Source organism: Hypanus sabinus, chromosome 8 (genome assembly GCF_030144855.1).
Source record: "Hypanus sabinus isolate sHypSab1 chromosome 8, sHypSab1.hap1, whole genome shotgun sequence".
In the NCBI taxonomy this organism is placed as follows: Eukaryota; Metazoa; Chordata; class Chondrichthyes; order Myliobatiformes; family Dasyatidae; genus Hypanus; species Hypanus sabinus.
This window is the reverse complement of record NC_082713.1, coordinates 16,206,912-16,231,131: the sequence shown is the minus strand read 5'-3', so window position 1 is coordinate 16,231,131 and position 24,220 is coordinate 16,206,912. Positions and strand designations below refer to the sequence as shown.

The 24,220-nt window shown below is 44.5% G+C and overlaps 1 protein-coding gene across 1 annotated transcript in view; it reads right to left on the bottom strand.

Moving 5' to 3' along the window:
* radx (RPA1 related single stranded DNA binding protein) overlaps positions 1-24,220 on the bottom strand; it is an 80,915-nt gene that overhangs the window by 30,882 nt on the left and 25,813 nt on the right. The window contains exons 5-10 of the mRNA XM_059976725.1: positions 23,008-23,200; positions 21,501-21,609; positions 15,546-15,637; positions 15,312-15,434; positions 11,899-11,991; positions 4,631-4,798 (exon numbers count right to left, since the gene is read on the bottom strand). Of these exons, the coding sequence (XP_059832708.1) occupies positions 4,631-4,798; positions 11,899-11,991; positions 15,312-15,434; positions 15,546-15,637; positions 21,501-21,609; positions 23,008-23,200 (778 nt within the window). The remainder of the gene's footprint in view (positions 1-4,630; positions 4,799-11,898; positions 11,992-15,311; positions 15,435-15,545; positions 15,638-21,500; positions 21,610-23,007; positions 23,201-24,220) is intronic.

Genomic DNA, 24,220 nt, shown 5'->3' with positions numbered 1-24,220 from the left:
GTCAAACAACACACACAAAATGCTGGTAGAATGCAGCAGGCCAGGCAGCATCTATAGGGAGAAGCACTGTCGACGTTTCGGGCCAAGACCCTTTGTCAGGACTAACTGAAAGGAAAGATAATAAGAGATTTGAAAGTAGTGGGGGGGGGGGGGAGGGGGAAATGCGAAATGATAGGAGAAGACCGGAGGGGGCGGGATGAAGCTGAGAGCTGGAAAGGTGATTGGCGAAAGTGATACAGAGCTGGAGAAGGGAAAGGATCATGGGAGGGGAAGCCTCAGGAGAAAGAAAGGGGGAGGGGGGAGCACCAGAGGGAGATGGAGAACAGGCAGTGATGGGGAGAGAGAGAGAAAAAAAACAAATAACTAAATATGTCAGGGATGGGGTAAGAAGGGGAGGAGGGGCATTAACGGAAGTTAGAGAAGTTCATGCCATCAGGTTGGAGGCTACCCAGCTGGTATATAAGGTGTTGTTCCTCCAACCTGAGTGTGGATTCATTTTGACAGTAGAGGAGGCCATGGATAAACATATCAGAATGGGAATGGGACGTGGAATTAAAATGTGTGGCCACTGGGAGATCCTGCTTTCTCTGGCCGACCGAGCGTAGGTGTTCAGCAAAACGGTCTCCCAGACTGCATCGGGTCTCACCAATATATAAAGGGCTGCATCGGACGCAGTATACCACACCAGCCGACTCACAGGTGAAGTGTCACCTCACCTGGAAGGACTGTCTGGGGCCTGAATGGTGGTGAGGGAGGAAGTGTAAGGGCAGGTGTAGCACTTGTTCCGCTTACAAGGATAAGTGCCAGGAGGGAGAACAGTGGGAAGGGACGGGGGAGGGGAATGAGTGGACAAGGGAGTCGCGCAGGGAGTGATCCCTACGGAAAGCAGAAAGGGAGGAGAGGGAAAGATGTGCTTGGTAGTGGGATCCCATTGGAGGTGGCGGAAGTTACGGAGAATTATACGTTGGACCTGGAGGCTGGTGGGGTGGTAGGTGAGGACAAGGGGAACCCTATCCCAAGCGGGGTGGTGGGTGAATGTGGTGAGGGCAGATTTGCGAGAAATGGGAGAGTTGATGGTGGAAGAAGGGAAGTCCCTTTGTTTATAAAAGGAAGACATCTCCTTCGTCCTGGAATGAAAAGCCTCATCCTGAGAGCAGATGCGGCGTAGATGGAGGAACTGAGAAGGGGATAGCATTTTTGCAAGAGACAGGTGGGAAGAGGAATAGTCCAGATAGCTGTGAGAGTCTGTAGGCTTATAGTAGATATCAGTAGATAGGCCATCTCCAGAGATGGAGACAGAAAAATCAAGAAAGGGGAGGGAGGTGTCGGAAATGGACCAGGTAAATTTGATGGCAGGGTGAAAGTTGGAGGCAGTTAATGAAGTCAACGAGCTCAGCATGTGTGCAGGAGACAGCGCCAATGCAGTCGTCGATGTAGTGAAGGAAAAGAGGGGGATGGATACATGGACTGTTCCAAAAAGCCAACAAAAAGGCAGGCATAACGGGGACCCATACGGGTGCCCATGGCTACACCCTTGGTTTGGAGGAAGTGGGTGGAGCCAAAGGAGAAATTATTGAGAGTAAGAATTAATTCCGCTAGACCAAGGGTCGGCAACCCGCGGCTCCGGAGCCGCATGCAGCTCTTTGATCTCTGTGCTGCGGCTCCCCGTAGTTTGTTAGTTTTTGAAATGTAATTCGAAATTTGAAGATTATGGTGATCTTGTACAATCTAAAAACATTGTGGAGACCCCATTTCCTGGCACATCCGAACCGGCTCACAATTAGCCACCGTTCCGGCTAAGGGAGATAGCCTACGGGGGTTTGTGAGTATGTGTCTTTTGGAGCATCCACGCCCACGGGGACGGGTTGAGGGAGGCTTTAAATCAAGGCTGTTTAGTTCGAATAAAGTTACCTTTGACTGCAGTGTCTTTATTTTAGCGCTGTGTGTAGCGCTACACCGCTACAACGTGTTTTTTATTGCTATTAATATACATCACCATTGCCAATGCCTGACACCCGCCAGTGCGCGCTTTCTTTTAATTCTTCGATCCAAGGTAGGCTAACTATGGAGTAACCTTCAACCCAACGTCTTTTTTTCGGAGTTCAAAATATTTTTGTTGCATGCAGAAATGTAATTTCGTTTTCTCTGCAGGAGTTCATCAATTTCATAAATGCAACACATTATAGTTTGTTTATACATAGCATAAAGGCAAAAAAAAACCGTTGTATGCAGTGTTATTTCATTTTAAATGTTAAACGGGTTTTGTGGCTCCCAGTGTTTTCTTTTCTGTATTGGCTCTTTCAGTGGTAAACGTTGCCGACCCCTGCGCTAGACAGAGGAGAGTGGTGGTAGAGGGGATTAATTAGGTACCTAATAAAAGTGGTCACTGAGTGTACTTGGATCAGGTGGGAGTCCACAGCCTGTCAGCGGAGGACAACGAGCCTCCCCAGTGGACAGCGTTTCCTCCTCGGTTCCTGTGCCCCCTCATACTCTGATAGTGAACTGGAAGTCAGTAGTATCACCACCCAATCACGCGTTCAGCCTCCTGGGGAAAGAAATGGCACAGAGCCATTCACAACTGGGGATGAAGCAAGCCTCTGCAATAAAGTCACGTTACTGTAGCCCCTTTAGCTGGGAGGTCAGTACACCCATTCCCTGCTATCCATACACATGCACACCTGTGAGGCTGGTTGTGTATGGGGGTACAGGTGAATACTGGGTGCTTCTTCACAGCCCTTTTCTCCAGTGTCCAGTGACTCCTGTTTACCATTTAATGCATTTGTGTGGGCGTCCATCATCAACGACCCTCATTGTCTAGGACATGCCCTCTCATTGTTACTACCATCAGGGAGGAGGCACGGAAGCTGTAGGCCCACATTTAATGATTCAGAAACTTTTATTTCTGAACTGTCCATGACCACTAACTCATTATTTCATTTATGACACTCTGTTTATTTTGGTAATTTGTACTAACTTTATGAACTTGCGGTGTCCTGTTGACCAAAGACAAATCATTTATAGAACAGCATAGTACAGACACAGTTCCGTCCACAATGTTGTGCCGACCTTTCAACCTACTCGAAGGTCATGAGACCATAGGTCACAGGAGCCGATCAGATGACCTGCCTTGCTCCCAGGAAGGCCCAGCAGCTTCTGTACTTTGTTGGAAAGTTAAGGAGGTTTGGCTTGTCACCAGACACTCCAGGTGTACCACTGAAAGCATCCTGACTGTTGCATCAGGATCTGGTAAAGCAGCTTAAACATGCAGGAACATAACTTGCCCATTCACTTTCACAGTATCCAAGACATCTTCAAGGAGCTACGTTTCAAAAAGGCATCGTTCATTATTAAGGACCCCCATCCCTGCCTTGTACTTATTGCAACAGGAGCCTGAAGGGACACACTCAACGATTCAGTAACAGCTTCTTCTCCTCTGCCATCTGATTTCTGAATAGACATTAAAACCACGAATACTACCTTACTACTACTTTATTTTTATTTGTGCACTATGTATTTAATTTAACTAATTTTATATACATGCACACACTTCCTGTAAATCATGTTTGTTTTCTATTATTACGTGATGCATTGTACTGCTGCCACAAATATCACAAATTTTATTACGTTTACCAGTGACATTAAACCTGATTCTGAATCCTCCCTCACCTCACCTCAGGGCCACAAACAGTCCTCCCAGGTGTGGCAAAACTTCACCTGCAAATTTGCTGGGATTGTTTATTGTGTCTGCTGCTCCTGATGCGACCTTCTCCCATTATAAATTGGGGTCCGCTTTGTCGAGCACCTTCACACCACCTGCCGAAAGCAGAACTTCCCGGTAGCCAGCACTTTAATTCTGATTCCTATTCCTGTTCTGATATGTCGGTCCATGGCCTCCTCTTGTGTTAAGATGAGGCCAACCTCAGGGTGGAGGAACAACACCTTATATTCTTTCTGGGTAGCCTCCAATCTGATGATATGAATATTGAATTCTCCTTCCAGTAAAAAAATGTTTCCCACTCCCTCCCCTCTTCTTCTATTCCTCACTGTGGCATCTTACTTCTTTTCACCTGTCTATCACCTCCCCTGGGTCCCCTCCTCCAATGGTGCACTCTCCTCTCCTATCAGATTCCTTCCTCTCCACCTTTTTTAACTGCTTGGCTTCACTATCACTTTCTAGCTGTCCTCCTTCCAGCCCTCCCCCCCACCTATTTATTCCAGTGTCTTTCCCCCTTCCTTTTCAGACCTGAAGAAGGGTCACAGCCTGAAACTTTGACCTTTTTTATTAACTTCCATAGTTGCTCCCTGACCTGCTGAGTTCCTTCGGCATTTTGTGTGCGTCTCTTAGGAATACGCGACGTTTTAAATTCTACCAAATAATTTACATTGTGGGCACATCCTTTCTGCCACTGGTTGTATCTATAGGCTGCCTCAAGAAGGTAAGATCTATCATCTGCCCTAATCACCTTTCATCCTCCTCGGCTCCAAACCCAAAAGCCCTAGTTCGTTCACGTAATGTCATAAGACACCCTCTCTATAATTCTGGTAAATCTCCTCTCCACCCTCTCAACCTTCCCATAATTCCTTTCATGTAATTTATGTCGGTGATAATAAATCTCATTCTGTTTCTCACCATTGAGATTTTTGCAGTAATCCTGGAAGAGGCGGGGTGCTGGGGGAAATGAGTAATGGCCACCAATGACCGACTTCCTCAGCAGGTCCTTCTCATGCTGCCCTTTCACCCACTGAATGAAGTGCTGCACCTTCGGGTCCTGAGTGTACCGCTGTCCTTTGTGGTGCCCTGAAAATTAACAGAAAGATCCGTCAACGTAATGGATTAGAACACGAGCAACACAGACAAAATGGTGGAGGAACTCAGCAGGTCAGGCAGCATCTATGGGAAGGAATGAACACTCGATACTTCTGGCCGAGATCCTTTATCAGGACTGAAACCGAAGGGGGAAAGAAGCCAGAATAAGGTGGTAGGGGGAAGGGAGAGAGTACAAGCTGGCAGGTGAGGGGGAAAGTGGGTGGGGCTGATGATAGGTGGAAAAAGTAAAGGGCTGAAGAAGGGGGAATGTTTTTGCTCTGGATTTCCAGCATCTGCAGGATCTCTTGTGTTTAGACCATAAGACCATAGGAGCAGAATTAGGCCATCTGGCCCATCAAGTCTGCTCTGCCATTCAATCATGGCTGATCCTGTTTTTCTATCTCCTCCTCAACCCCAGTTCCCGGCCTTCTCCCCATAACCTTTGGATGCCATGTCCAATCAAGAACCCATCAATCTCTGCCTTAAATACACTCAACTTATGTTTAGAACACAAGTATGTTTACAGTACTGGATCACGTTCAGCTCAGTCTTAACTCATCAGCAGCACATTACCCTCCAGGGACAGGTTCATTGTCAAAGCCAAAGGTGAAACAGTTGCAATCATTGCCATATGGCTTGGCCCAAATGGTGAGCATCTTCAGTGTTAAATGGTGCCTTCTTGAAGCAGCATCAAAAGATACAACCGATGGCTGCGAAGGATGTGCCTTTATGTATTAGCTAGAGTTTATCTATTTATTTAGTGATCCAACATGGAGTAAGCCCTTCCAGATGATAATCCCACAACCCTGATTAACCCTAACCTAATTGTGTGACAATTTACAATGACCAATTAACCTATCCAGTACGTCTTTGGACTGTGAGAGGAACTGGAGCAAAACTCACGCGTCCCACAGGGAGGATGTACAGAGACTCCTTACAGAGCGGCGTTGGAATTGAACTCCAAACTCCAGAACACCCCGAGCTGTAATAGCGTTGCGCTAACTGCTACACTACTGTAGTGCCCACCACAACTCGAGCTTACTACTCTACAGCTTCTCACGTTCCTGCGTGTTTGAATGGCTCTACCAGATCCTGATGCAACCAGTCAGGATACTTTCAACAATACACCTGAAGAAGTTTGTCAGTGTGTTTGGTGACGTACCAAACCTCCGTAAACTTCCAAGTACAGAAGCTGATGCACCTTACCTGTGAGTGTGGGCCCAAGACAGGTAATCAGATAAGTTAACACATAGGAATTTTAAAGCTGCATTTTTACCGCCAATCCTTAATGTACCAACCTCCATCCACCTCCAGAAGTCAACAGTCAGTACCAGCATGCTATGTTGGCACCACTCAACCAGCTGGCCTATCTCACTCCTGTATACAGATTCATCACTATCTGTGATTTATCCAACAATCAGTGGGATGGACCAATTGTGCCAACCAATCAATTGCAGTGGATGCAATTTTGATGTCAACATTTAGGAGAAGTTTGGATATGTATATTGATGGTAGGGGTACGGAGGGCTCTGGTTTGGGTGCAGGTTGATGGGACTAGGCAGTTTGGCACAGATGAGAAGGGCCTGTTTCTGTGCTGTAGATTTCGTTGACTCCATGACTATCAATGCCCAAAGATCAATCAGAAGTCCAGAAACAGAGGCCCAATGGCCAAAGCCCTGAGTCCACTGGGATAGAAGAAGCCCATTGTCTATGAACCTGTGAATCCTCTGGCCGCTGGAGTTTGATGGCTGTGGACGGCCTGCTTTGGGTTCGGAGGACTGAGCATTAGTGTAGGTGGCTGGGAGAGAGGGAGGAACAGGATTTGTTTTTGCTATTCTTGTTTTGTTGCTTGTTGTGCCCTGTGTAATTCTGCTGAGCATTTTGGGCATGCTAGGTTGGCACCAGATTGTGGGGCAACACTTGCTGGCTGCCCTCATCACATCCTTAGGGTGTTAATGTATGTCTGAATGTGATAAATACAATGATGAAAGTCATGAGTTACAGGGGACAGACAGGAAGGTAGAACTGAGGCCAAAGTCGCTTAATCCTATTGAATGCTAGAGGGTTAGTAATAGGGCAGCACAGATTTCACATGACTGAGATATGGAGATGAGAACTCATCCTCTGTCTAAAAGCAGGGAGTTATTGTGAACCAGCATGAACTGAATGAAATTCGGGGAAAGACGGAATTAAAGTGGATTGTATGTAGAGTTGAAAGGACTTTAGTAAGACTGTGGGGAAGAGCAGAGGGAGGACAACCTTTGTCAGAGCACCAGAATGGTCACAGTGGGTCAAATCAACACTTGTGTAGTAAGGTTCCATGTTTGAACTGCCATGGAGGAATCTTTTTTGAATTTCTAGGTTTCAGAGCTGCTGATAAATTGTCATAGGTAGGTCCATCCAACAACAACCACGAGATTACTTACTTACTGTCTGTTACGTCACTAGCATTTAGGTCAGAATTGAAGGTTCTCATGTCAGGTCTTGGCCTGTGAGGTGAAGAATGGTTGCAATGAAAATGGCAAACAGATTTGGGGCAATGATGCACCCATTTGACCCTGGTCTCAACCTTATGACGTGCTGTTTCAGAGCCGCTGTTGCTGATGACTGTTGCACTCATATCGTTGTGTAAGAGCCGCAGGATCTTGAGGAATTTCTCCAGGCACCCGATTTTGAACAGTACCTGACAAAGGGCAGCAGGATTTACAGAGTCAAATGCTTTCATAAGGTCTATGAAGGCCTAATAAAGTGGGAGATTTTGTTCCCGGGCTTTCTCCTACAATTGATGTGCTGTAAAAATCATGTCAGATGCTCCTTTGGCTGGATGAAAGCCACAATTAGACTCAGGCAGGAGATCTCCTGCCAGAAGTGAAAGCTGGTCACGTAAAATTTGGGCGAGTACCTTTCCTGTTGCAGAGAGGAGGGAGATGCCTCTATAGTTTCCGCAGTCAGCTTTGTCACCCCTTTTGAAGAGTGTGACAATCAAGGTGCCCCCGAGTTCGGCTGGAATCTTCTCCTGGTCCCAGATCTTAACAGACAGGTCATAAATATGATCTAAAAGTTCTGTCTCACCTTCCTTGAGGATTTCTGCTTGGATTCCATCAGGCGCAGTGGCCTTGTTGTTCCTTAATTTCTTGCAAGCCATCTCCAACTCTTTGACGTTAGGAGGCTTATTCATATCCTCCTTTGATGGATCATTCTGGGAGCTGGTCGATGACTTCAATGTCAACAGTGATGCTACAATTAAGTAGCTCCTGAAAGTGATGCTCCTAGTGAGAACTGATGGCATCATTGTCCTTTAGCAGCCGTTGTCCATCTTTGGAGTGAAGGGGGTTTAGGTCATGATGGTTTGGGCCGTACACTGCCTTGGTGGCAATAAAGAAACCCCAGATATCACCAGAGTCAGCAAGCTGCTGTATTTCTAGGCTCTCTCAGTCCACCACTAATTCTTTATTTTCCTTACTGTCTGCTGGACTAAGGCCTTAGCTTTGGAGCGGGCTTTTCTTTTTGTCTTGCAGTTGATGGTGTTTCTGCAAGGCACATAAAGCTTTCCTTTTGTTGTTCATCAGCTCTTATATTTCATTGTAATTTTTATCAAACTAATCTTTGTTTTTCCTGGTCTTGTATCCAATGATGGTTTTACAAGTATCAAGGATGGTGGTATCTAGTGTCATCGTGACCTTACTCGTCCTTGGGAATATCTGATAGAAAGCAGTCTAGGTCGGCGTAAAAGGTCTCCTTAACATTGTCTGGTAAGTCTAGGGTTGGAACGCAGGCAGTCACAGCTGTAGCTATTTAGTTGTTAGCGAGCTGAAGGCACATTGTCATGAGGTGTTCATCAATGTCAACTGGCAATCAGGAGAGGTGACTGATGATGCTTTTCTTTATAGTGAATCCAGCTCTATCAGCTGATTTCCCCTTCCAGAAAAAGGTGTATCCACCCTTCTCCTCCTTCAATTGTCCTTCCTTGGTCAATCGCATTTCAGAGAGGGCAGCAGGGTCAATTTGGAAACTTCTCAGCTCTCTTGAGATGATGGCAGTATGTCTTTCAGCAGGATCTGGTTTCGTTCTCCACAAGTGCCTGCCCATTCTAGGCTCCAAAATTCATACACTTTTGTTTCAGACCACAGTTCAGTGATCCCACTGCACATGGTAATCCAGTCAGGAGTGTGGCAGCAGGCTATTTTCTAGCCCCTTCCCCATGTGGGGTGAGCAGAACATGTTCTGAATAGGGCTGCTCAGTCATGGGTGCAGATGCCAAAAAGCTCTATCTGCCTCAGTTGAAGAACAAAACACTGTATCTAACACACACCACCTGTATGCTAGGTTGCGGCTGGGAGCTCCCAGACTTCGCTGTCCTGCTCCTGTCACCACTTCCTAGTCGCCACAGGGCTTTCCCCAAGTTGGTCGATCAGATTACCAAACCAGGAGAAATGCCTGTACGTCAGGTCTTTTCATGTGGGGAGACTGATGCACAAGCAGCCACCACACGGCCCTTGACAGAAAAAGGGCCAAAATCCCATGGCATGGAGAACAAGATGATGGGGGGGCCTCTTCTGCTGAAGCCTCCCTCCATCTTCAGAGCCCTAGTGGTGATCTTCATAGTTCTGAGATTCTGGAGACTCTAATCTACCACCATCTTCTGCCTGCTCCGCCACTGAGGTCCTAGTTGGACAATGCTTCATCTGGATCCTTGATCTTGCCAGGAGCTAAGCTCCAGACAACATCGTTCTCAGGTTTTCAGGATTACACAAGCCTCTCCACCATAAGGTGCTAGCACCTTATACATAAGGAGTCCAGATTCTCTATAGGAGAGATTGGGGGCTCTTTAACCTCAACAGGTTCAAGGCAAAGAGCAAGGCATCAACTACTTCAATCATGGATCTCCAATATGCAGACGACAACGCCATCGTAGCTTGCTCTGAGGAGGATCTACAGTGCATTATGGATGCTTTTGCCAGAGCATACAAGCCCATGTTAGTAGCTCAGTTTTCACTATTGTCAGTCATGCAAGTTCCTGGTGGAGACTCAGGAACACTCAGGTGTAGAAGGATTCTTCATTCTTGTTTCTGTAACAATTTTGTTTTACCAGACAGGGTTGTTAGCCCTGAGCTGAACCCTTGTATCCGGAGGACCAATGGACCACTTTTAGTCTGGTCTCTACCCTTTGACCTGTTTGGTGACCCTACCAAGAGCTAAAGCATAAAGCCTTGACTTCAGCTAACATAGTTCTCTGGGTTATCGAGGCAGATAAGCTTCCAAACGATGACAAAGCTGGGGTTCTCTTGGATGAATAACTAGGAAGCATCCCTCAAAGGCTTTCCTGAAGAGGGAGTTTGCTTTTATTTCACTAGAGTACTAATGCAGGGTTTTGGCCCAAAATGTTAACCATCCCTTTTCTTTCACAGACATTGCTTATCACATTGTGTCCCTCCAGTCATTTGTTCTGTATGCAAAAGTTCAAGCTCTTCTATATACACACAAAAAGACATCTGAGCAAGGAAAGACTATTCCTTTATACAGGTAATCGCTTTGTGGTTTAGACCTGCAAGCTGTGAAGTTAGAAAACAGAAATACAAAGGGCACTGTCAGGGAGAAATTAGACTGCAATTTAGATCAATAGGTTTCAGATGACAACTCAGACCTACAGAAGGAAAGTTAAAATGAACCGTTTGATATTTGAATCCGCAGATTGAATTACAGCCTTTTGTCCATTTATCTATCCCCTATCTGTGACAAATAAGAATGCGATGCGAAGGGAAGCACAAAACACTGTTAAAATGCAGTGAACTGTGCAGAATCATATAGTTGGCTGTTAAAACCCAGTACTGTTATTGGTGGATCCACAAGAGACTGCAGATAGTGAAATCTGCAGGAACACACAAATTGCTGGAGGAATCAGTGAGTCCAGCAGCATCTATGGAGGGAAATGAGCAATGGAAAATTCAGCTGAGACCCTTCATCTCGAGTGGGCACGTGGACATCTTCAGCCAGATGAAGGGTTTCCATCCATTTTCAATTCCACCAGGCTCTCTGAGTTCCTTCAGCTTTTTGAATGTTATTATCGACAGGTTTGAAAACAGACTTGTGACTTTTTTTTGACGAAGGGTCTCGACCCGAAACGTTGACCTCTCCTTTCAATGGATGCCGCCCGACCTGCTAAGTTCATCCGGCTTGTTTGTATGTCTTGATTTGACCACAGCATCTGCAGTGTACTTTGTGTTTATTTTTCTTCCGAGATTGTCTGCCTGGTGTCTGTGGTCGCATAACCAGGACTTCTAATTTGCACCAGCTGCTCAAACAACCATCCACCACCTACTCTCATGGCTTCACGTGACCCTGATTGGAGGGGGGGGGGGTGGAGTAGGTGCTTAGGTGCTATGCAGATGCTACACCTTACCCAAGGGTGACCTGCAAACACACAGAGAATTAGCACCTTACACCTTCTTTGGTAGACACGTATCTCCATCCTGCCACCCAGAGAGGAAAGAAGAGCAAAGTCTGAAGTCGGACATCTTGGGAATTTGTTATTCTAGTAGCCTGGATGCAGTGAGGCTGTTTTCCCGGGGTCGTAGAAGGCTGAAGGATGACGCTACAAAGTTTTATAAAATCATAAGGGGCAAAGATAACGTGAACGTTGACAATCTTTATCCCAGCATCAGCGACTCTAACACAAGGAGACACAGGTTTGAGGGGAGAGGGAAAATTTAAAGGGAACGCTAGGAAAAGTTTTTCCACAAAGACATTGCAATGTACACAGATGTATTAGAAATCTGCTGTGGTGTTTTGGCGTGACATGCAACAAAACACAGCAAATTCAACAATTAAATTATATAAAGAATTATATAAAATATTCAAAAGACATTTGGACGAGTACATGGACAGAAAAGGTTTAGGGTAGGGGTTCCCAATCTGGGGGCCACAGACGCTTTGCTTAATGGTATTGGTCCATGGCATAAGAACGATTGGGAGGCCTTGCACTGGGGGCATCTGGGCCAAAAGCAGGTAAATGAGCTTAGCTCAAGACAGCATGAACGAGTTGGGCCCAGGAGCCTACTATGTGCTGTTTGACTCTGCAATCCTGAACCTACCTGTGATGGATATCTGGCTTTCGTTGGAAGTTGTGAGGTAGGGAACTGTGAAATCTCGAACCACTCTCATCTGGGTGCACACCAGGTACGTCACTGAGGGAAGAAAAGAATTCAATCATCAGCTTGCTTGTCTTTCTACAGCAGATATTGCCATCCTATAGAAGAATTAGATTATTCTGCCCATTGAGTCGGCTCTGCCATTCAATCATCACTGATTATTATTTATCCATTTAAAGACACAGTGCAGAACAGGCCCTTCCAGCCCAACAAATCACCTATTTAACCCTAGCCTAATTAAAGGGCAATTTACAGTGACTAATTAACCTACTAACCTACATGCCTTTGGACAGTGGGAGGAAACCCATGGGGAGGAATAGTACAAACTCCCTTACAGATGACATTGGCATTGAACTCCAGTAATAGCATCACTCTAAACATTTCTCTTATTTTACTTTCTCTTAAACCCATTCTCCCACCTTCTCACGGTAACACTTAGCCTCATACCAGACAAGAACTGATTAATCTCTGCCTTACATACACCAAACAACTTGGCCTCCACCTCACTCTGTAGCAATGAATTCCCCAGATTCACCCACTTCTTGTTGAATTCTCCCAGTGACAATTACAAATTCAGAATGAAAGACTAGGCAGAGAAACGCAAGCTAACGTCACATTTTAAAATCCATTACTGTTAGATATCCTATAACAGGGTTTCCGAGTCACGTGGAGCATAGCAACTACTTCCCTGTATTTCAGTCGAGTGGATGCTTTAAGTCAAAAATCAAAAATAATTGCGGATTTTGGAATTCTAAGATCAAAAGCATAAGATGCTGGAAGTACTCAGTAAGCCGGACAGCATCTGTGAAGGCAGAAATGAGTTGGTGTCTCAGCCTCATGCAGTGGACCATACCATGCCACATCATTCACTTGCCCAACACCAGACCCCAAAACAAAAGCTTTATTTCAAGCTCTCTGACAGGATGACATTACCACGTGGATGGAGAAACGGTATGGGGATAGCATGGTGGCATAGTCGTTAGTGTAATACTTCATAGTGCTATTTGTAAGATTGGGGTTCGATTCCTGCTGCAGTCTGTAAGGAGTTTGTACATCCTCGCCTTGATCAAACAGGCTTCCTCCCACATTCCACAGATGAATGGGTTAGGGTCAGCACATCGTGGGCATACTACATCAATGCTGGAAACATGGCGACATTCGCAGGCTGTCCGCGGTACATATTTGCACTGCGTTGGTCATTGATGCAAATGATGCATTTCTCTGTATGTTTCAATGTGCATGTGTCAAATATGTAAAGCAAATCTTTGGTGTTTAAAGAAAATTTTCAAATAATGTACACAAAGCTGTCTTGAAGAACTATAATGATCCCTTTGACTCCCATTTGTCCATTCTGCTGGCCACCTCCTGTCCCAAGTGTGGAAGAGTCTGTGCTTTCTGTACTTAAATCAAAAGCCATTTGAAAACCTATAAAACTGAACATTCCTAGATTGTTTCAGGGACTCTGCATTTTGATGTTTAATATTCAGTGATTTTCGCTCGTTCTTTTCTTTGCCGCTTGCTTGATTTGTTCTTTATTTTGCACACTGGGTATTTAATGTCTTCTCTGAGCTGGTTCCAAGGTGCTGCTTTGTTTCACGGTGTCTGCAGGAAGACGAATCTCAAAGTTGTATGCAGTCCGCCCTCCGTATCTGCGGGGGATTGTTCCCAGGACCCCCCGCGGATACCAAAATCCGCGGATGCTCAGGTGTTTAGGGAATAATGACAAGAAAAAAATAGCCTGTACATATTCAGTAGAGATGCAACCACTGTAGCTCTTCTGGGAACACTGATGTCGATTCTCCCATGGTCTTTAAGTTCGTGAGGCTGTAGCGCTTTACATAGCTAGCCGGCCATCCCTTACTAATTTTAAACTCCTTCCTCTCACTCATAACACAAGTAGCGAATGAATTTCAGCTTCTTTCTGCTTTATTGTGCAAATACTCGATTCATTCTTACCAACCTTATGGACCACTTCGGCAAGCGGCATACCATTGCCGAAGATCTGAGATTTTTATTTTCTCGGCGAGAAATAGCACTTTACGCTCCCTCTTAGCTTTTGAGGAATTGCTTTGACCACTTAATTGCTTTTTAGGAGCCATTTTTTTCACAGAAACAAAGGGTGCACACAACACAAGTAGCGACCGAACGAGACGCAAGGCGAACAATGCTGAAACAATGAGTGCTGGAGACAGAACTTCCTGGAATTTTTTTTGAATTGAGTATTCCTGATCCACGTTTGGTTGAATCCACGGTTACGGAGGGCCGACTATACTGCATACATACTTTGATAATAAATACACATTGAGTCTTTGAGGCAGGAGTAAGTTACCCTCAAGTTTGAGAGATTGTTGAATAGCACTTCTCCCTACAGATGCTGCCTGGCCTGCTATGTTCCACCAGCATTTTGTGTGTGTTGTTACACATCTGGGCACTGTTTTTATGTCTGACTGGGCAAATTGGTTTGCAGGCCTTTAACCTTCCTACTGATGCTGCACTGGTTAAAACAAAACAGACCATTTTCATTCCATCTTGTTAATTTTTAAAGCTAGCAGTGCTTTTTGAGCACAACAGGGTGTGGAGTTCTCTGTTCTCTGGATAGTTGGATGAACATTTTAGTCTAGCTCTCCCCTGTGCAATAATGAGATCCATAAACGCGAGTGCATTCATGTGTGTGCATAAGTACCTCATAAAGCAAGTGGCTGTTAACTGAGATATTTAGATACAGAATAATGCACACAAAACGTTGGAACTCAGCAGCTCATACAGCATCTATGGAAAAGAACAAAGAGTCAGCGTTTCAGGCTGAGACCTTTCATCAGGACTGGGAAAAAAAGGGAGAAGAAGCCAGAGCAGGTGGGAGGGAGGGGAAAAGAGTACAAGCTGGCAGGCAACAGGTGATGACAAGTTCCCAGGAAAGGTACGTGCCTGTGGTAGCAGATCTGGGTGAGCACACGGTTGAAGAGTTGAAGGGGAGCAGTGGAAGAGGGTCTTCCCTGAAGAAGTTTTAAACTTCTTCAGGGTAGGTTCCTCTTGAATAGACTTTGCAATCAATGGAGCAGCAAATCATAAACTCAAGAGATTCTGCAGATGAGGAAAATGCAGAGAAACAGGCACAAAATACAGGAGGAATTCAGCAGGTTAGGCAGCATCTATGGAAAGGAGTAAGCAGTTAACATTTCTGAGACCCTTTATCAGGACTGGAAAGGAAGGGGGGAAGAAACCAGAAAAAGAAGCTGGAGGAATATTTAGATACTACCTAGTGTTAAAAGTAAAACAGGTAATTAAGTAGAACATCACAGAAATTTGCCCTGGTACTCCGGACTCACTAAGTGTTTAATTACTGAAATGTTACTTACTTGGGTGAATTTGTTGAAAAGTTTCAGGCTGTGAAGTTGCAAATATTTCAAGGATGAAAGGTTGCTGGGTGCTGCCATCTACAGCGTGTACCCAGCGGTACAGGTAGAAATCTTCGCTGCCCTCTGCATTGGGACAAACACGCAACAGGGTTAGACACGCCTTTTGATTGCCAGAAAACACCAGCCAAAGTGCGACTGGAAACTTCTCCCGGTAGCCACGCCTGGGAAGATTACCTTCCTTTCTTCTTCTTTGACACCTTCCCACAAAGGTCACGACTCCAATAACATCACACGTGTAAGCATCTGGGAGTTTATCCAGTTCCACTCTAAAGGGACAAAGTCAGGTGAAATATCCCCCCAGGACAGTCTGAAAATGGAGCATGTACACTCACTGGCCACTTTATTAGGTATACTGGCACACCTGCTCATTAATGCAAATATCTAGTCAGCCGAACATGTGGCAGCAACTTGATGCATAAAAGCATGCAGACATGGTCAAGAGGTTCAGTTGTTATTCAGACCAAACATCAGAATGGGGAAGAAATGTGACCTAAGTTACTTTGACTGTGGAATGACTGTCGGTGGTTTGAATATCTTAGAAACTGCTGATCTCCCTATTTTCACACACACCAGTCTCTAAAGTTTACAAAGAATGGTGTGAGAAACAAAAAAAAACAGGTGAGTGGTAGTTCTGTGGGTGAAATGCCTTGTTAATGAGAGAGATCAGAAGGGAATGGCCAAAATGGTTCAAGCTGACAGGAAGGTGACAGTATTTCAAATCACTACAGTGGTTACAACATGGAATATAGTGCAGGGATGTGTATGGTCAACCATTTTGGTAGAAGTAAAGGCGTAGACTATTTTCTAAATGGTGAGAAAATTCACAAATCAGAGGTGCAAATGCACTTGGGAATCCTCATGCAAGATTCCCTAAAAATTAATGTGCAGGTTGAGACAATGGTAAGGAAAGCAAAAAGTATTGATTTCAAAAGAACTAGAATATAAGAGCAAGGATCTAATGCCGAGTCTTTATAAGGCACTGGATTATTGTGAGCATGTTTGGGCCCATTACCTAAGAAAATATGTGCTGCTAGTTTGGAGAGGGTCCGAAGGAGGGTCATGCAAATGATTCCAGGAAAGTAAAGGTTAACATATGATGAATGCTTGATGGCCTTGGGCCTGAGAGCCTGTACTGTTTAGAGGAATGAGGGGGGCACCTTAGGTACAGAGGAGATGTCAGGGTAAGTTGTTGTTTGTTTATATAACCATATAACAATCACAGCATGGAAACAGGCCATCTCGGCCCTCCTAGTCCATGCCAAACTCTTAATCTCAGCTAGTCCCACCTACCGGCACTCAGCCCATAACCCTCCACTCCTTTCCTGTCCATATACCTATCCAATTTTACCTTAAATGACACAACTGAACTGGCCTCTACTACTTCTACAGGAAGCTCATTCCACACAGCTATCACTCTCTGAGTAAAGAAATACCCCCTCGTGTTTCCCTTAAACTTCTGCCCCCTAACTCTCAAATCATGTCCTCTAGTTTGAATCTCCCCTACTCTCAATGGAAACAGCCTATTCACGTCAACTCTATCTATCCCTCTCAAAATTTTAAATACCTCGATCAAATCCCCCCTCAACCTTCTATGCTCCAATGAATAGAGACCTAACTTGTTCAACCTTTCTCTGTAATTTAAGTACTGAAACCCAGGTAACATCCTAGTAAATCGTCTCTGCACTCTCTCTAATTTATTGATATCTTTCCTATAATTCGGTGACCAGAACTGCACACAATATTCCAAATTTGGCCTTACCAATGCCTTGTACAATTTTAACATTACATCCCAACTTCTGTACTCAATGCTTTGATTTATAAAGGCCAGCGTTCCGAAAGCATTCTTCACCACCCTATCTACATGAGACTCCACCTTCAGGGAACTATGCACTGTTATTCCTAGATGTTTGTTTGTTTGTTTTTTTTTTACACAGAGAGTGGTGAGTGCGTGGATTGGGCTGCAGGTGTTGCTGGTGGAGGCAAAAATGATAGGGTATTTTAAGAGACTCCTGGATGGATGCATGAAGCTTAGAAATATAAAGGGCTAGGTTGTTCTAAGGTAAGGACGTGTTTGGCACAGCAGTGTGGGCCGAAGGGCCTGTATTGTGCTGTATGTTTCTATGAATGTTGAAAGGCTTGGATAGAGTGGGCAGGATGTTTCCTATTGTGGGGAAGACTAGGCCCCAAGAGCAGAGCCTCAGTATAGAGAGAGGTCCATTTAGAACAGGGATGAAGAGGAGCTGCTTTAGCCAGAGAGTGGCAAAGTTGTGGAATTCATCCTGGAGAACGAATCATTGGGTAAATTTAAAGTGGAGGTTGATTACTCAGGGTGTCAAAGGTCACGGGGAGAAGGCAGGAGAATGAGATTAAGAGGGATGATTGAGAGGGATAATAAATCAGCCATGCTGGAATGGCAGAGCAGACTCAATGGGCTGAATGGTCTCATACTACTCCTATGTCTTTTGGTCTTATGTTGTAAAATGTGTTGTTTTGCAACAGGATAAGATATTAAAATTACTGCAATAAATAAACAGGTAGTGCAAACAACAAATAACCAGGTAGTGTTCACAAATGCAGATATCTGATGGCAGAGGGATAAAAGATGTTCTTAAATCATTGCTAGTGGGTCTTCAGGATCCTGTACTTTGAGAAGGCATGTCCCAGATAGTGGGAGTCCTTAGTGATGGATGTGCCTTCTGTAGGCATGACCTCTTGAAGGGGAGGGTGGAGCTGGCCTAGCTGGGAAAGTAGAATAATAACCTTATGGTAGTGTTTAAAATTATGAAAGGTGATGTGGATGGTAACAGCTCTCTCTCCCCCCCCCCCCCCCCACTCCACCAGTCTCCTGGACAGGGGAGAGATTTGAAAGAACTTGAAAAGCAATTTCATTATTTTTTAAAACTCTTAAGTGTCCTGTGGGGTTGTGGCTTATTCTGATTGTAAGAAGTCACTTCCTTCATGATTGGCGAGTTTAGAAATGCAGTGTGAATGCTGCCTTTAAGAGACTCTGTGATGAATTGGTCTCTACCAAGTTGCTTTTTCCTTCTCAGTTGGTCTCTGATAAGTGTTCACTGTGAGAAATTAACTGTCTGTTTTAAGTTGCTGCAGTTCCATACAAGGTTTTAAAAAGAGGAATACACCAAGGGCTTTGTGTTTTGTGTTCTAATCTGTTACTTTGTTCCTTGTGTTTGTTTAATCAGTTACTTTATTTCTTATTTTCTTAATCTGTTCCACATTTATTGTCTTAATCTGTTACTTTGTTACCTATTCCCCGCCATGTAATTGGTTTTAGGGATGACTAACTTTTCATACTGGCCGTGTGAAAATTGAGCTGAAATTTGGTAGAACTTTGGGCAACCTTATTTCAGAATGAGATGTCCACATTTCGGAGGGAATCGAGTATTCATTTGTGGACCAATTCTAGGAGTTCTATTATTTTTGTGTTTTCGGCATACCCAGTGACTAATCAGGAGTGAGTGCAATTGTATCTTCCTGCATTAAAGAATGGCTAAGTGGTGGATGCTGACTTGTGCTGAGAGTTTCTGTGATACATTCCTGAGGATTCCTTACTACATCGTGGAAGGTAGACCACTGATATTGATCCCTTTGCTAAAGAAAAGACTGTTGGGGGAAATTATTTGGCTTCTTGGTTTTGGCATTCAGTTTTAGGGGAGCTGGGGAGGAAACATAGAAAACCTATGGCACAATACAGGCCCTTTGGCCCACAAAGCTGTGCTAAACATGTCCTTACCTTAGAAATTACCTAGCGTTACTCACAGCCCTCCATGTACCAGTTCAGGAGTCTCTTAAAAAACCCTATCGTAGCCGCCTCCACCACCGTTGCCGGCAGCCCATTCTGTGTAAAAAAAAACTTACCCCGACATCTCCTCTGTATCTACTTCCAAGCACCTTAAAACTGTGCCCTCTTGTGTTAGCCATTTTGGCCCTGGGAAAAAGCCTCTGACTATCCACACGATCAATGCCTCTCATCATCTTAATCAGGTCACCTCTCATCCTCCATCGGTCCCAGAAAAAAAGGCCGAGTCCACTCAACCTATTCTCATAAGGCATGCGGCCCAATCCAGGCAACATCCTTGTAAATCTCCTCTACACCCTTTCTATGGTTTCTAGGAGTAGTCTATTCCAGCCAGAGTATGGTAACAGCCTTAATAGCCCTGGTGGAGTAAGTGCTGCAAGCTCCCTTATTTCCCTCCATAACATTTTTTTTGAATTGGAAGGTTCTGATTCTTAAAGTGATTTCCCCACCTAACACAGTGTTGGTGTAGGTGGTACGTTGAGTACAGGTTCAAGAGACAATGTGGAAGGTAAATGGCAAGTGAGAGCAGGAACAATATCCTGGGACCGCTGTGTCTGTGCCAGCTGGTGTTGTGAAGCTGAGCACTTGTTGGATGCTGAGTGGCACTTACTGGATATGCAGTTCCCAGGCCTACCCTGGTTTCAACGGGGTGGTGTGGTCGATATGTGGTGCCATACGTATACCATTCCAGTGCCCTGGAGGAGCACCTTGCCCACGCAGCTCAGTTTGAGAGCTATTACAAAGGAAGGAAGGTTCTGAGTGATAGCCTTTCTCCGCACGGTGTGGCCAGACTGTCCCAGGAACTGATTTCAGTGACTTTAGATTACCTGCTCATGTAGTAAGGTGGCAGTTGTACTGTTATTGGTCAAGAATGCTGCACCTACATCCCTAATAGGTCAGGTAACATCACTCATCTGGTTGATCACACCTGAGAGTCAGTGTATAAAATTAAGTGGGGGACCAGCTAATTGGATATTACACTCCAAGGTGGGGCTGATGGCTTTTTGGGGCATGGAGAGGCTAGTGGACTACTGTAATATACTGGCAGGGTGTACAGTACTGGCTATTTTACTACAGTGTTTTATCTGTAGAACTCGCAGGAGTCATACTTGAGGGTTGGATCACCACATTCACGACTAGAATGGCGTAGTGTCCTGCGGGGGGCATGGCCTGTTCTGATTGTCGAAAGTCACTTCCATCGTGATTGGCTAGTTTAGAAACAGCAGCTGCTTTTCCAGTTGGATAGCTGCCTGGTGTCCAATTTCAAATATCCTGGCTATATAGAGAGTCTGTGTGGGAGGTTCTCTCTCTCCTCCTTTGTTTCAGGCAAGCGGAGCATAAGGCCATTGGGAACGCACGCTCTGCCTGCATTTTTAACTAAGTATCTTTGTTTGTTGAACATTCAATTTTGTAGTGTCTAACTCGAGGAAAAAGAATGCTTGGTAGAATTTTTACTGTTTGTAAGTAAATAGTTAATATACTCAATCGAAGATCGTGCTTGCTGTCTCACTTGCTAGACCCGTGAATCTAATTCAACATTATAGGAAGATGGTATGTACTGTTCCAAGAGTGTAATGGCTCCATGGCACAGTAAGGAGGACATTTAACCTCACAATCTACCTCATTATGATGATGCACCTTATTGTTTACCCGCACTGCAGTTTCTCCGATGCTATTACACTTTATTCTGTATTGTCACTGTCTTGTTCTCTCAATGCACTATGTAATGATCTGATCTGTATCAACAGTAGGCAAGACAAACATCTCACTGTATCTCGGTATGTGTGACAATAATAAACCAATTCCAATTCTACGTTCTATTGTTACAAACACACACACACAAACAAACAAGAAAAAGACAAACTCAGCAGATGCTGGAAATCAAAGTAACACACACAAAGTGCTGGAGGAACTCAGCAGGCCAGGCTGTATCTATGAAAATGAGTAAACAGTCCACATTTCGGGCCGAGACCCTTCATCAGAACTCAAGCAGTTACTTTCCCCAAGGAGCAAGGCTGATCAACGCCTCCACACACTAACCCACCCCTCCACACCCCCAACTACATTTCCCATCAGTCAGCTTATTGCCTAGTGTCACTTTCTGTACATACAATCATGTATATACGCAATCTTATGTAATTATACTTTCTATTATTGCATTATTTATCTTACTGTGTTCTCTTTCTGCTGCATCAGATTCTGATTAACAATTATTTTGTTCTCCTTTACACTTGTGTACTGGAAATGACATTAAACAATCCTGAATGACTGTAATGCATTGGCTCAGACACAAACTCATTCTGGAACAGTACCTCGTGACGAAATTGTACTTGATATCAGGCAGTCTCCACTCTGCCTTGACTTGCTTCGTTGGTATAATCTGGATTTCTGTGTGAGGCTCCCGTGGGTTGAGGCAGATCTCTGAAATACATCACAGTTTTCCAGAAAACTTGTTAATGGTAAGTCATAAAGATGCACCTTTCTCTGGAAGTCAGTCAGTACTGGGTACAAATGCAAGAGCCTCAGTATCTTGTGACGCACCTGGGCCAAGCTGTTGGGTAGACCGCACTGTCAATGCCTGCCGGTTTTAGAATCCACTCTCCTCACCACTCCCACAGAGGGAGGCCCAATTTAATGAGATTTGATTTTCTATAGCACTGAAATGTAGTCATTGTTGCATTGTAGTAAAGAAGGAAGGCAAAATCTGAGAGACACAAGAGACTCGGCAGATATAAGAGAACCTGCAGATGCTGGAAATCCAAAATGCTGAAGGAACTCAGCGGGCCAGGCAGCATCTATGGAGGAAAATTAACAGACGACATCTCAGACCAAGATGCTTCATCAGGAGAGGGTCTCACCATGGAAAGTTGATGGTTCATTTTCTTCCAGCTATTGCCTGAATCGATGAGTTCCAACAGCATTCTGTGTGTGTGTGTTAAGGCAAAACTTGTGGATAGCCAGATCTCACAACCCTAGTGCTCTTGGCTTACTTGAGGACCAGATACCAATCAAACTACTGAGTTCAGTGTAGTTTGATTAGGACTTGCACCTGATGGGAATGTCTTTTGAAACTTTTGTATCTTCTGCCCAGCGGGGAGAGGAAGAAGTGCTAATGACGGGGTGGGAGGGTTCCTTAATTATACTAGCTGATTTCGAGAGAGTGTAAATTCAGACAGTCAGTGGAAAAGAGGCTGCTTTTGTGAGGGACTGGGTTCACAACTCCCTACATTTTCTTACAGACTTCGGCAGAGCAGTTGCCATACTGGGCTGTGATGCATCTGGATAAGATTCTTTCGAACGTGTCTACTTTGGGGAGTCAGGTTTCTTTGCAAACTTCTGGTCCCCTTTCTTCATCAATCAGGACATCCTAGGTATCTCCCCTTCTGAAGAAATTTGTTGAGGGCCAATGGGAATATTCCAAATTTCCTGAAGAAATTTATGAGGGCCAATGGGAATATTCCAAATTTCCTGAAGAAATTTGAGAAGGCCAATGGGAACATTCCAAAAATCCTGAAGGAAATCATGAGGGCCACTGGGAGCATTCTAAATTTCCTGAAGAAATTTGTGAGGGCCAATAAGAACATACCAGATTTCCTGAAGAAATTTGTGAGGTCGTTCCAAATTTCCTTAGCCTTCTGAGGAGGTAGAGGAATTGGTGTCATTCATTGGCTGCTGGATCAGGACAAACGGTTGCCAATATTTAAACCTAGGAGCTTGAAGCTCTCAACCATCTCCACTAACAGCTTCCTTCCCTATCACATCAAGAGTTATCACACTCGATATTTACATGATTATAATGAACTTGGTTCTCTCTCTTACCTACTGACCGATAGCTCTGCAACTGCTGGTCACACGGCATGGCCCAGGTTCTTCTCTGGTAACTCTGCTTGACGGAGTAGCGATGAAGGAGGAGCACTGTGCCAACGTGCAAGGACTGGTACCACTCTCGACACATCGAGTTCCACAGGACCACCGACATCATGCCTGACTGGTCTGCTACTTCCAAGTAGGCCTGCAGCAGGAGCCAGGGTTAATCCTTTCCACCATCACAAGCCACAGCACAGAGCGCATCACCACCACCAAATGGGCAACCCCAGATACAGTGAAGCACAAAGAACCAGAACTACTCACACCTCTTGCTAATGGTTTCAAAGGGAGGTCAGGTTCCCAAAGAAACAAAAACAAACCCTGATATGAAAATCAAAAATTCCAGATAGTGGAAATCTGAAACAAATGCAGAAGATGCTGCATACACACTTCAGATCAGGCTGCTGCTATAAAAAGTGGAACAGGTAAGAGTTTGGGTCCAATATCCTTTGTTAGAACTTCCAAGGGCTTTAAATCTGAGTGTTTAGCTCTGTTACTCTTTCTGTAGATACTGCCTGATCTACTGACAAAGTTTCTTTTCTGTTAAATGAACTTTAACTTGCTAACAAAAATGTAATTTAATCTTTTGCTATGAGGATTAAATTGACCCATCCCAAAGACTTTGAAAATAAACAGACTGATGAGACTAAACAGATGAAGATATATATGTGCTGAGCTTATCTGCAAGGATAGAAAGCAGGAAGACGAAAGGTGACTTAATGAGGGTGTCCAAATGATAAGTCATATAGACAGAGTAGATAGGAAGAAACTACACTCAGTGGCCATTCTATTGGATACACCTACTTGTTAATGCAAATATCTACAACCATATACCAACTACAACACAGAAACAGGCCATCTTGGCCCTTCTAGTCTGTGCTGAACACTTACTCTCACCTAGTCCCACCTACCTGCACTCAGCCCATAACCCTCCATTCCTTTCCTGTCCATATACCTATCCAAATTTTTTTAAATGACAAAAATCGAACCTGCCTCTACCACTTCTACTGGAAGCTCGTTCCACACAGCTACCACTCTGAGTAAAGAAGTTCCCCCTCGTGTTACCCTTAAACTTTTGCCCCTTAACTCTCAACTCATGTCCTCTTGTTTGAATCTCCCCTACTCTCAATGGAAAAAGCCTATTCACGTCAACTCTATTTATCCC